Below are 14,067 nucleotides of genomic sequence, written 5' to 3'. Positions count from 1 at the left end.
TTGCCAAAAAGTGAAAATTGGGTCAATCTTTTGTTTTAAGGTGGAGGTGTCAAACTTGAGGAAGCAGTAGTCCACAATATGCCTGAATGCCACCTAACCAGATTAAAGTCTATAATCAAACATAGTCAATATTAATACATAATTTTCTAAGTCAAAATGTGGCCAGAAGAGATCTTTATATAGAATTTAGTGGCCTGATTATATTTGAGTTTGACACTGCTGGTCTTAGGGATGGGGATTTAAAGCCAAAAGACAATCGTGTCTTTAGATATCATACCATTCATTAAAAAGTTAAGGAAACTGAGACTCAGCTCAGAGATGTTCATTCATTTGGCTGAGTCCATAGCTAGTAAGTGGCAAATCTGAGATATGAACCTGGGTCTTGTGGTTCCATAATTCTACCCTTTTTATACTATAATACATAGTAGTAAGATATATCACTGCCATCTAAAGGCTGTTTATGGCTGAGAAAGTGAATGTCATGCACCTCCACACACATGCACATATATTTTATACACATGTTTGTATATTAAGCAGTGTGTTTCCATAGATACCCATTGCCATTATGCTTGGACATATCATATTGACTTGTAAAGTTTAGTTGCCTAGATTAAAGACAAGAATAGAATCTTGAACAGTCCTTTATCTCAATGCAATGTGCTTAGACTTCTCTTTGTTTTCTGCAATAGGAAAAGAGCTAAATTTAACCAAACTTTCCCCTTCTGTCCCCCTTCTGTTCAAGGAACTTGAAATTCCAAGTAATAAGCATAGCTATAAGAACAAAGGCATTATGATCTCCCATGACAAAAAAAAAAAACACAACAACAATATAACTTACCTAGAAGAGCTTTAGAAGTTGTTGGTGGAATGAATGCACTACTTTATAATCCTTAGTCATGTCCTAAACCTAACCCTAAAGCAGAAAGGAGGGAGAAAAAAGTCAGAGACAGGTTATTCTAATGACTGTTATCCTGGACACTCCTCAGATTAGGTGTTTGGCAACCTGAGAGGTCATCTTCCATGATTTCTCTTATTGTCATGACATCTTGAGAAATCAAGAGAAGTATCTATTATAATCCACATATAACATGTGGAGCAATAGCTGTCAGAGTGCTCCTGAGAAATCAGGTGAACTCTATAAGAAGTTCAAGGTCATATAGGTAACATTTAGATCAGTGATGGCAAACCGATGGCACAGGTGCCAAAGATGGCATGTAGAGTACTCTCTGTGGGCATGCGGCTGCCCTCCCCCCCCAAGAATTTGTTACTAGAAAGGCAGAGGGGCTCAGGCAGAACTTCTCCCCTCCCCCTCTCCACTGTGCCTGATGATGTTTTTTTTTTTTTCACATGCCTTGCCCCTCTGCCCAGCAGTCAATGGGAACACATGGTGGTAAGTTGGGCAGCTCACAGATGGCAGACCTGGAGAGGAGCAGAATGCTCGGGCCACTCCCTTCTCCCTCTCTACATTCCCTTAGGACATTTCTCACTTCCCCTGTCCCTCCACGCAGCAGCCCAGTGGGAGCAATTCCTCCCTCCCCTGTGTGGGTAAAGGGGAGGTGGGGCATACCCAGCATGTGGTTGTTCGGAGGGACAAGACACTCAGTCTGAGGGCTGGGGTTGGGGTGGGTCCTGACACTCTGTCTCCAAAAGATTCACCATCACTGGTCTACATTTTCATGAGCTATATTACACTATGACCAGTGAGAAACCATAAACCATGTGAGTGAATTTTTAAAAATACACTCTTTTCCTTTGCACATTCTTGACCCACTGTCATTAATAGGGAAAATATTTGTTCTATAGTGGGGAAAGTACTGGAGTTATTCATATTTTATTTCCTGTTTGCACTCAAGACCAATAGCATTTGTACGTTGACTGGTCATATTTAAGTTGATTTTCTGAGGTTATAAGAGAGTTTTTCTAAGCACTACTTTATGGGTAATGAGCTCACAACTTTGACCTTATTCCAGTTGATTTCTGGTCATGGAAAACAACTAGGAAAACCCAAATGACCAAATGGCTCTTTGCCTTAGCTTTCTGTGCTCTGATTGACCTTCAACATGAGGAGTAGTGCTGAAGGGGAGGAGGGAATGAACAAGGAAGAGCTGGGGTAAAGAAATAAGGAGATCTTAAGTCTAACCCTGCTTATACTAGGTTGTGGTACTATATTACATGGTTTTCCACCCAAAGAAGCATATAATCGATGTCAGGAAATAAGACAAACATACCTGAACCTGTGTGAACTCTAGAACAAAGTGCCATAAACAGGAGGTGAAATGTGTAGGAGTAACATATGCCTTAAGCCAGTATGGTGATAAACACTGCATAAAATGAGGGTAAAGGACTCTATTTGTCTCTTTCTCAATATAAAAAATAGACTGGGTCATCCTTCCATGAGTCATCTGGGACAATTTCTAGAGTGCCATTCCATTGGGGAATGTTTAGAGGCTCAACTGCTCCCTCCAGGAAAGTGTGCAACATATGGATTATATTCCAGGTTTTAATTACCTCCTGAAGCATTTGACCCTGCCTATAAAAAAAAGAGTTGTGGTGTGATAGTCAGTCAACATATATTTATTAAATATTTACTATATTCTAGGCAATAAGTACTGGGGCAGTAAGTATTAAGGATTTAAAGGAGGTAAAAATCAGTTCTTGCTCTCAAGAACCTGGCAGTCAAATAGGGGAGATCACCAAGAAGTTTATTTTGTTTCTCATGACTTCTCCATGAATCTTTTCCTATTTTCTCATTTAGTGTATAAGCTCCTTTACTGTCCCTGACACAAGTCAATATATCTGCAAATTCCAGGTATTTTTAGTGACTATCCCACACATCTGGAATTTGGTTCCTCCTCATCTCCACCTCCTGATTTTCATGGCTTCCTTCAGACCTCAGCTAAGACCATACCTTCTACAAAAAGACTTTCTTGCTCTCCTTTAATACTTGTTTCTAATACTAGTGCCTTCTTGCTATTAATTATCTCTAATTTATCCTGGCAAAAAGAAATTGGACAAACAATTCACAATAATGGAAACTTCATATAAATCTAGGGAACTACAATAATGGCATGATTAGGATTAGAAAGAGGCAAATGATTTACTAGGTAATATAGCTTGAGAAAGGTTTAGTAGGAGGTAAAGCCTGTGATTTAATGAAAAGGATAGTGTGTGCGCCTTGCGTTTCTTATTAACATAAGTCAGGTCTCTCAGGATGAAGGCCAAAAGATTTTGGCAGATTTGATAAAATAACAGACTTCTTAATACTGGTTGGTTTCTGTAATATGTCCAGGATATCTCTCTCTCCTTCTTCCCTCCCCTCCCCTCCGATTCCCCCCTCGTCACTTACATAGTATTTCACAATACCTGACTTCATAGAAATGTAGTTGTCATTTTCTGCCAGCCTGGCACCCAGTCTCCAACACCCCCTCCCAATACATCTTCTACCAAGAATCAATTAGGGGGCCATTCTTCTAGACTGTGATTTCTCTTATGCCAGGACTGACAATGGGATCTCTTTCCTATTAAGGACTTAAGGGAAAATAAGTGCCATCCTCTTTGGAGGGAACTTTTGTTTTCTTTGAATGACAATGCCATCTAAACCTTGCCAGCTGGACCATTTGGGCTTCAAGGAATCAAGCACATGGTTGGGCGGGACAGCACTGCATTGGTACATGGGACATCCCTAACTCCTGTCCTATAAATTAGGCTGCATTGAGCTGATCTGTCTATCATCACTCTCTCCAGATCTCAGAGAAGTGAGCTCCAACAGCTGCCACCATGAAATTCTTTCTGCTCACTGTTGGTTTGGCCCTCATTGGTACCATCCAGGCCATTGAACACATTTACCCCCAGAAAGATGTGGTGGTTGAAAAGGTAAGAGGAGGTGAAGGTAGGTTTGAATGGGATGGTGTTGGCCAGTGTCATTTTTAGTGATAGGCCAGGCAGAGAAGTGACCATGTGAATGAGATTCTGAGGGGACAATGCTTTCTGTAGTTTGAGGGCAACAATTCCCCTTTCCATTAAAGGGTATTGTCCTTTACCTACCCAAAGACTCAAATTTAGGCTTGATGTAAGGCTCCTTTACAGTTTTATGTATTCCATAGTTTAACAGGTTACTTCTGGGGGTAGTGAGTTCCCCCTCTCTGATTATCTTTAAGGAAAGGCCCAATGATCAATTGTTGGGCACATTTGAGAGGGGAATCTTGTTTCTATTGGTCTTAGCCCTGGTGATTTTACCTTCCAAAAGGAATTTGATTTAAAAATATCTTGGTTAAATGTGGAGAGATTTTCTATTTTCTAAGATAATTTTGAGAGGATTCATAGATGTTTCTTCTATGTGGGGAGTGAATGTACTAGAAAAGGGGGGGGGGGAAACAAGTTCAGAGATACTCTCCTAATAGGTAGCATTGATTATAGAGGAGGAGAGTACACCTGGAAGAACCATGACTGGGACCCTGTAACTGGGATTCATATCACTGGGAGCTCTTTTTCCCTTCTATTTTCCCCCTTTTTTCAACTCTACTTTCTTTTAGTCATTCTTCCCCATGGGTTATTTTCCTTTGTCTCTTTCTACAATACTTAGCCTTGAGGTTAGGTCCAGGGGTTCTTGAAGGTGTGACTTCTCTCTCATTTACTTTCAAGGGTAAGTTTGAAGTAATTGTGATGGTAGAGTTCATTCTTATGTGTCACAGTCATGATATAACTGGAGTTGAAGAGCTTCCCTGGGAGCAGCCTAGAAGGGATCACAGTTCTCTTTTCAACAAGCTCACTGTTTTCCATACTTGAATGTTTTCCCTTTATTTTAATTATTTTTCTTTGTTTCCTTGGATAAGGCATATGGATATTTGTGCATTTTTTCCCTCTGGATTCTTATATGATAATGGAAATATTCTAGCAGATCTAGTACCATTTAAAGTTGAAGATATTTCTAATTCTCCAATACTTATTAGATCTGTGATTAATATAGGAACCCATTCCATCATTTTAGCCCATCTTGGTTTTCTTGTCTTATCTTATTCTTGCTCTGTATTCTCCCAAAGAACATCTATGGGAGACTTCTCCAGTATATGCTGTGGGCCTTCCCTCTGGGCCTTTTTTTACAATTTGTGAGTCACAATGCAACACTTTTCTTATCCCTCATTTTCCTACAGGATTGATGGATACTCTTTTCCTCAATAGAGATAAATTGATAGAGATGCTCTCAGATGGTTTGATTGTATAAGTTGAAAAGGATGGAACTTTACTGGGCAGAGAAATTCTTGATTATATATCTGATGACAACCATGGTATCTTCCTTACTAGGATTAATATTAATTGGAACCTCCAGATTTCTAGCACTAATTATTTTTTTTAACATGTACTTTCTGTCTTAGAATCAATACTGGGTATTTGGTATCAAGGCAAAAGGGTGGTGAGAGTGAGGCAATGGGGATTAAGTGACTTGCTCAAGGTCACACAGCTAGAAAGCATCTGGGGTAGGATTTGAATCCAGGACTTCATGTCTCTAGACTTAATTCTCAATTCACTGAACCACCTTGCTGCCCCCTCTAGCATTAATCCTTTTAGGATTAAGCCAATGCTATAAACCTTGGAGTTAAAAGCTTTCAGGGCTGGTAAGAGATATGGCAGAGGTAGTAGGAAAGAGATCAATTAGACCTGGGATCCCTGAAGTAGCACTTCACAAGGATATTCTTTATAGCTTTCAGGGGGATGGTATCTCAGACAACTGGTATCAACCATGGACTTCCCAAGAAATCTGTTGTTAATAGACATTAAAGAGGTTGACATTACTCCACAAGGTGATCTGGAACTGGTCATAGCAAGAAGGTAAGTACCCACATCCTCCTAAAATGGTTAAGGAAAGGAATGAAAGAATGAACAGAGATATGGAGAGAAATTTTGAGGGAGATTGATTAAATAGTATAGTTGGGGTGGTGTGGAAACTATAGCTTGGTTTTAACAACAAAAGGTCTGAAGGGCAGAGACCCTGGCACAGGCTTCTCAAGGAAAATCTAATCCTAAGGAATCTAGTTCTCAAGGAAAAGCTTGTCCACCAAATAGGATTTTAGCAGGCTCCTTCATGAGTGTTTTGTCACAACCATTCCTTGTTACAGATACAAGCTCTTGTCCAAATGATAAAAAGCACCAGAATGCTAATGGCAGATCTGGTGTTTACTTGCTTTCTCAACAAGGAGGGCAAATTTATGTCTAGGATTTTTAGAAGCAATAAAAAGAAATCAGTGCAAAGAATCATTTGATTAAAACTGGTAGGATTCAGGAACTGGTGCTTGGTGCCTACTGGTGGCAAAAAAAGAAAAAAACAAAAAACACAAAAAAGAAAGGAAGTGATTTTGAGACTATTGAGGAGATCTTGGAATCTTCAGAACCTGAATTTCACTTTTTTTAACTGGAGGATAGAACCTAAGAAGAAACTGCATTCCCTAAAGTTGAGAGTCTCCCACATCCAATAAACCATCGGATTGTTTGCCCTTTAGGGCACTAAATTGGTGCTTCAAATGATTTGTTTTTCATTAAGCCTCAGTTTACATATAAACAGTTTTCTGATTTGATAGATTGTTATTTCATTTATCATGAAAAGAAAAGTAGAAATGAATCAAAGTAGTAGGAAACTCCATGCATATTAAACCTTAAAGAAGTATTTATTGAATAAAATTTATTTTAATCAAACAATTAACTTGCCATTTGCTTCTGGATGGTGAAAATAACTGTGGAGACCATCTCAGATTTTCCTTGTTTCCCAAGGTATGGCATAAGCAGTCCAAACTATTCTTGTTATTTTCTTACTCCTGCCTGGCATTTGGTTCATAAAAAGGTGTTTGAGGATTTGAGAAAAGGCAGACAAATTTGATTGACTTTTCAGGACAGAGAACTGTGTTGAGAAGAAGATTCTTGTGAAGAAAACTGAGAAACCCGCTGTGTTTGAGATTGATGGTAAGTATCTCCAAGCCATGATCTCAGATACTTCCCATATAGTCCCTATTTGTATGGAGGTCCAGATGGAAGCAACTTCCTCTTTACTTGACAGAAGACAAAACGGGTGCTTTCTTACTCTTCTTGTGAGTTCAAAAATTAAACCTTTACTGAAAACTGGGCTCTTTTTATAAGGTGAAAAGAAATGATAGTGATATTTAAATTGAATTCCTCTTTATTATTAAATTGCTTTTAAAGTTTAAGAAAAAAATTATTAAAGTAGTAACTTATAGTTAGAAAGGTGGCAAATTTTATAACTAGCCACAAAAAGACCTCATAGTCTTTGGTTGGGGTTGGTAATGAGGTAGAAAAGGAAGGAGAGTTGCTGTTATAAATAGAAAGGTAAATGAAGAACTATGGAAAATATGCAGTTAGGAGGAGGAGTCTTTGTATTGATTACTGAACTTTGATCTCAAACATAGAACTTAATTGACCTCTAAAATGTAAACTGATTTTTCTCAGAGTCCTGAAATAAAATCTCATTGACTAAGAGCTGTGATATTTAGTTATCTATCTGTGATATTATTATCAGTGTAGGGTCCTTAAATGAATTTTTCAGATGATTCAGATTCTGAGGAACTCTGAATTCCTGGCCTGCTACTTTATTCTTGTACTTTGGAAGAATCATTTCCCTTGTGTAGGGCTCAAAACTAAAGTTTTCTTTCAGCTCAAAATCTTATAAAATAAAGTCTACTGAAGGTAATGATTTCAAACTTTGAGAACATTGATCTAGAAGACTGAGATGTTGAGGAATATTAAAGAATAGAATCGGTCTCAAAGCATTTGCTTCTGGGTTCCAATTCCTGGGTTAGGTATGCCTTAAGGAAGTTAGGAGGCATTGGTGAAATAACAGCAGTTATGGGAGTTGCAAGCCAAGGAGAAGACAGGAAATAGGGAGAAAGGGAGAAAACAAACCAAAGAGTAGTTTCCTTTTTCACCCTTAATGAGGCACTCTTATGGATTTGATGGGGGAAAGTTAGACTGATTTATTATAGAAGCATCCCAGATATTCTTCCCATTTGGAAAGAGAATTTCAACTTTTCCTTCTGACTTCTGTCCTAGTTCCCTCAGAGCACGACTTGCACACACTCACTATGGTTAAAACCGACTATGACAACTTTACCCTCGTCTGCTTGAACATGGATTCCCTGGAGAAAAAGGCATGCGCTTATTTTGGTATGTATCTTATTCATTAGAAGTTTGAATAAGATGTAACAGCAGATCATCCTCAAGAACACGTTATCAAGAAATGAATTAGTCAACAGCCAGCCACCAACAAGCATTTATTAAGCACTTAGCCAAGCCCTGTGCTAAGGTTAGAGGTACAAAAAAAGACCAAAATACAAAGGCAAAGATGTCTTCCCTCAAAGAGTTCACCTTCAAATGGAGAAAACAACATCCAACCCACCGTGTATAAATAACTGATAAGCAGAATAGACAGAAGGTCCTCTCAGAGAGTGAGTACCACCAGTAGCTGTGGAACTTTCTGAAGTTCTGGGGACTAGATTAGGATCCCACAGGAGTCAGACCATTAATTATTATCTGGTCAACATAACTAATACAAATCAACGCTACACATTTTCTTTCTCTTTATTCTCTTAAAGAGTATATATATATATATATATTTGTGTGTGTGTGTGTGTGTGTTAGGCATCCAGACGGTACAGTGGATAGAGCACCAGGCCTGAAGTCAGGAAGATGCACCTTCTTGAATTAAAATCTGGTTTCAGACTAGCTGGGTGACCCTGGACAAGTCACTTAACCCTGTCTTCCTCAATTTCTCTTTTTTGTCAAATGAGCCAGAGAAGGAAATGACAAACCACTTTAGGATCTCTGCTAAAGAAACCCCAAATGGAGTCATGGAGAGTTGGATATGATTGAAGATAACTGAATATATGAGGATGCAGAGAAAGAGAGGGGAGGGGGGAGGAATCCTATTTTTGATTTCTCATCATGATGTGAAGTAACCCAGAGTCATGACCCTGCTTGGAGCATTGACTCTAGCAAGTCTTATCAAAATTGGAAAAGTACAGAAAGTACAGAAAGGCCTAGTGATAGACTATGCCTGAGAAAGGCCATATTGATTCCAAAGGGATGATCTTTTCGGCTTTAGTAACCATCCCAAACTATTCCCTAATAGAGAGATTATAATTTGCTTTGGTAGAGGAGTACCTTAGTCAGTGAAACCACAGGTCCTTAAAGTAATTTGTAGAGTAGATAATTAACATGTCATTGTAATTGCTTCTAAAGAATTTCTATGTCAAACCTAGTTTCAAATAAAACAAACAAACAAACAAACAAACAACCTCTTACCTTTGATCTTAAAATATACTTGTCCAGGGCCACATAGGTAGGAAGATTCTGAGGCCAGATTTGAACCCAGGAACTCGCATCTCCAAGCTTGGCTCTATCCACTGAGACACTTAACTACTCCTTACTTTTGAATTAATATTAATAGGAATAGTTGACATTTATGAAGAACTTTAAAGACTACAAAATCTTTTATATAATTCCATCTCATTTGGATTACAGTTTAAATAATCACTAGAGGGGCATAATGCATATCTAGAGTAGCCAAGTAGGGACTAGATATAATTTTAAACATGTAGCATGAAAAAGTATACATATATATATATGTTTGGGTGAGGGCTGCATCATCATATAACTTTATGAAACAATGATTGAATTGACCAAATGACTCAGGCAAATTATTTGATTGATTTTCCTTCCACTGAATTGCCTAAATGAAGTTTTATATGCATAAGCCTGAAAACACTTCAACAATTTCAACATGGTAGGCAAATGAATACTCTTACTATTATTATTAGAACTTTACTAGTACTACTACTACTAATAGCAGCAGACCAGTTTCTTGATAACCTGCCTGTGGGTCACAGATATTCGGTGTATATAGACTTTTGGGTAATCTAATAAATTCTTCATGTGGGAATGTATTTTCTCTGGATTCTCATCATAGTCTTAGAAAAACAAATAAAATGACTTCAAATTTTAACTCTACAGTCAGAAGAATAGATGAACAAAAAGGAATGGAAGAATTCAAGAAAATTCTCCTGACTTTCCCTATGCCTTACACAGTGACTGATTTCCTTCCAGAAGGTAGGTTTCTTAGGTTTCAGTTCAATGTTTAGAAAATTGGTGTCTGAAGGCAGGATTTGTATATAATTTAAAAATCGCAGTCTTTCTGACTAGTCTCTAATAAGAAAGGAGATCAAAGCCATCTCTTAAAGAGAACTACTTACTTTTGGTTAGTCATCAAACCTACCCGCAAAATACTACGTGGCTTATCTGTGAATGGATTTGAGCCAGTACAAAATATAACCCAGAGAGACAAAATCAGTAATATATGTCCATATGAGTATATAATTCTTGTATTATGTCTATCTATCAACAGCAAAGCTTAATTGTTTTGCTGGTATATTTTAACTAGGAAAAGCCTCAGTGATATTTATGAAAAATCTTTCCTCTGACCGCACACATGTGTGTGTGTGTGTGTGTGTGTGTGTGTGTGTGTGTGTGTGTGTGTGTGTTAGGGACAACAGAGGAAGCTCTTACTGGATTATGGGGGGATGAGAGAATTTGCTTTCTCACCCTCTGGGGGAATAATTGCTCTGTGGTTTCAGTGGTAATGATTTTGCTATCAAAGGCAATTTCTTTTTTGACCAAACGGTGGCACTCAAGTATTTCTTTCTCTTCCCACAGACATGTGCCATATTTAGGTAAGTTCGCATTTCACTTCCTTCCTTTGGGAAAATGCGGCAGCTGGTGCTTTTTGCAGCCTACCATTCTTGTAAGATTTCAGCATGTGGAGATCCTTCTAGGAGCATGCAAAGTCTCTCGCTCTGTTCCTCGGAAGCTAAAGGAGCTCTGTTTGCGGTAGAATTCTCCATATCCTCATGGCCTGTCTGGAGCAGTTAGACATGCATAGAGGACCTGCTCTCTAAGTCCTAAAATTCATAGGCTACTTTTGCCTCTTTTGGGCTTGTTCTTCACTCAGACGATAGTTGAATCATTCTTGACATGATTACTTCCTTGACATAGAAAGCCAGGAAACTCGAGTCTTCTGTTTGGAATGCCTTGTGAAAGGGAGAGAGAAGACAGATCCCAAGAATCTAATACAACTCCTTTTACAAATGGGAAAGTTGAGGCCCAAAGAAAGAGATGGACATGCTCAATATCGTATAGTGTCAGAATCAGGACTAGAACCCAAGTCCCCTAAATCTCTGTGCAGCTGTGTTTTTCCTTTGTTCCACTCTCCCTTGTAGACTTCCTGATAATTGCATTTTGCCCTCAGATGGGCAATGGAGCCTACTGAAGAATAGGGGCCCATAATTTTGGATTTGCTATATTCAGGGACAATGGACATAGGATAAGGAGTGGAATCAACTCTCTCTGCTCTGGCCAAATGTGTGAGCAGGAAAATTCCCCCAGTTCCATGCAAACTATGTTGAATAACTTTCGTGGCTTCAATTACAATAGTCTAATTTTTGTAACCAGTAGGAGGAAATAGTTACACCACTGCTAAGTGTATTATCTGGCAAGTTGTGTCCCAAATGAGAAGTCTGCATCCCTCGGTATATGTAACCCCTTTGTTACCTAAGTAATCTATAGCTATTTTGCCTTTTGTAATTCACAGGGAAAGCAGAGGAAGCTAACCCCCTCCAGGATCACCTCTCACCATGGCAGAATCTATGGCAGTTATTTGAAATCACTACCATACTGAAGATGAAGGATATCATTTGAATCTTTTATATTCTTGTTTTCTTTCAAGGAAGTGATGTCTACCATGTTTCTGTCCTGAGGATTTTATGCTTTCTTTCTGAGAGGCTTATCTTTTTGTAGTAAATAAACCAGTTCAGCAATTACTTCTGAGAACTCTGTGTATTGAATGGGAAGTAAACTTGGGTGAAATTATTCAAAAATCCTACTTGGCTATGGGCCATTTAAACAAATTTTAAATTTTTAGTCTTCTTTATACTGACTGAGCTTCTGAGGAATCCAACCTTGATCACATTATGTTCTATCAAGTGAAGACAAGTCAACAAGCATTTATTGAGTACCTTCAGTGTACCTGACATTTTGCTTAGCATATACAAGATTCTGTCTTGGACCCTTTTCTCTTCTCCCTCTGTACTGCTTCATTTGATGATCTTGATCTTGTCAACTCCCATTGATTTAATTACCATCTCTATGCTGATTATTCTTAAATCTACCCTTCCTGCCCTGACCACTATGTTGCCTTCAAATCTTGCATCTCCAACTGCTTTTTTAGACATTTCCAACTAGATGCTCAGTAGACATATTAAACTGAACATGGCCCAAACTGAACTCGATCTTGCCCCTAAAACCCTTCCCAGCTCCTACTTTCCTAATTACTTTGGAGGGCAACATCATCTTCCCAGTCCCTCTGTCTTGCAACCAAAGAGCCATTCTGGATTCTTCACTATTTCTTAATCTGTTGCGACCCAACCTCATATCCAAGCTGTTAGCAAAGCCTATCAGTCCCATCATTCATTTATCTCTTCTTCTTTTCTCTGGCACTGCCACCATTCTGTTTGTACATCCTCATCACTTCACACCTGGACTATTGCCATGTCCTACCAGTAGTTCTACCTGCCTCGAGTTTCTCCCTACTGCAATTTATCCTCCATTCAGTCACTAGAGATTTTCCTAAAGCACATTTGTCCAAGTTACATCTCATGAAATCAATTCCAGTTGCTCCCTAGTGCTTCTAGGATCAAATATAAAATCCTCTGGCACTCCGAGCCTTTTACCACCCAGTTCCTTCCTACCTTTCCAGTCTTTTTACACTTTGTTTCCTGTCATGTACTCCATTTGAGTGACACTGACCTCTTTGCAGTTCCATGAACAGGGCACTTCATCTTATGGTTCTGATTCTTTTCTTAGGCTTTTCTCCATATATGGAATGCTGTCACTCCTCATCTCCAATTATTGATATCTCTGGCTTTCATTAAATTCAAACTAATATCCCATCTTTTACAGGAACCTTTCCCAATCACTCTGAATTCAAGTGCCTTTCCTCTCTTAATTATTTCCTATATATTTTGTGAATAGATTTTTGTATGTAATTGTTTACTTGTTGCCTCTGCCACTAGATGGTGATCTGCTTGAGGAAAGGTACTGTCTTTTTCCTCTTTTTGTATCCCTTACACTTAGCACCATGCGTGGCACATTGTAGGCAATTCAATATTTATTGATTATTGAAAAGGTTCCGGACAGAGGAGCAGTGGGAAAGAAGTTTACCTATGATTAGAGAAAGAGATATCAATATTAAACTCAGAACTGGAAGGAACTTCAGAAACCATATGGTCCAATTCCTCCATTTTACAGATGGGGAACCTGAAGCCCAGAAAAACAAATGAAGATCACTCACTTAGTCAAAATGGAACGTGAACCCAGATCCTCTGTATGCAAAAGAGACCACTCTGGAGAAGAACCAAATGAAAATAAATCTCTTTTGAAGCTCTGAGTATAGTAGAACCTGCGCAGGATCACAGAATCATACATTTATATCTGGGGGTATCAAAGTTAAAATTAAAATCTCAATAAAAATATTATATTTTAAGAGATTTATTAATGGTCATTAGAAATCAAGGAATAAAGAAATCAAGACCATGTGCCCATGGCTAATCAGCCAGTTCAAACACCACCTTACCACCATGAAGCTTAGGACAGGAAGTAAAGAGATGTAAAGTAGGACTGCCTACTCAGTTTATCCTCTGTCCTATCTTCTATATCCTCTATCCTATCTTCTATAGGAAATACATAATGACAGGAAGTCAGTGGGCTCTTGGGATATGTAGTTCTTTTTTTAGGGTAACAGATTTTCAATCATACATTACTCCCTGAGACCCATGGAAGACTAGTCTCTCCAGTGGGTCTTATAAATATACCAACTTTGAAATTGCAATAATTTGAGGATAAGAGGGAAAGAGAACAAAACTAATAATTGCTAGGCACATTGACAAAAAGCCAGTTAGGGGGCAGTCCCATTTTGGTATAAGAGTATACATTCAAATTAAATGTTCAATCAACCTT

General features: G+C 38.5%; 1 protein-coding gene across 1 annotated transcript; it reads left to right on the top strand.

Annotated features, from left to right (window-relative positions):
* The first annotated feature begins 3,777 nt into the window (after positions 1 to 3,777).
* PAEP (progestagen associated endometrial protein) lies at positions 3,778 to 11,751 on the top strand. The gene is made up of 5 exons (XM_056817181.1): positions 3,778 to 3,889; positions 5,769 to 5,826; positions 6,881 to 6,951; positions 8,053 to 8,166; positions 11,645 to 11,751. Exons 1-5 carry the CDS (start codon positions 3,778 to 3,780, stop codon positions 11,749 to 11,751), a joined length of 462 nt encoding a protein of 153 aa, XP_056673159.1.
* Positions 11,752 to 14,067: the final 2,316 nt, after the last annotated feature.

This window comes from Monodelphis domestica, chromosome 1 (assembly GCF_027887165.1).
Source record: "Monodelphis domestica isolate mMonDom1 chromosome 1, mMonDom1.pri, whole genome shotgun sequence".
NCBI classification, from domain to species: Eukaryota; Metazoa; Chordata; class Mammalia; order Didelphimorphia; family Didelphidae; genus Monodelphis; species Monodelphis domestica.
Note: the sequence above shows the minus strand (reverse complement) of the source record. Positions and strands in the feature narration are given on the sequence as shown.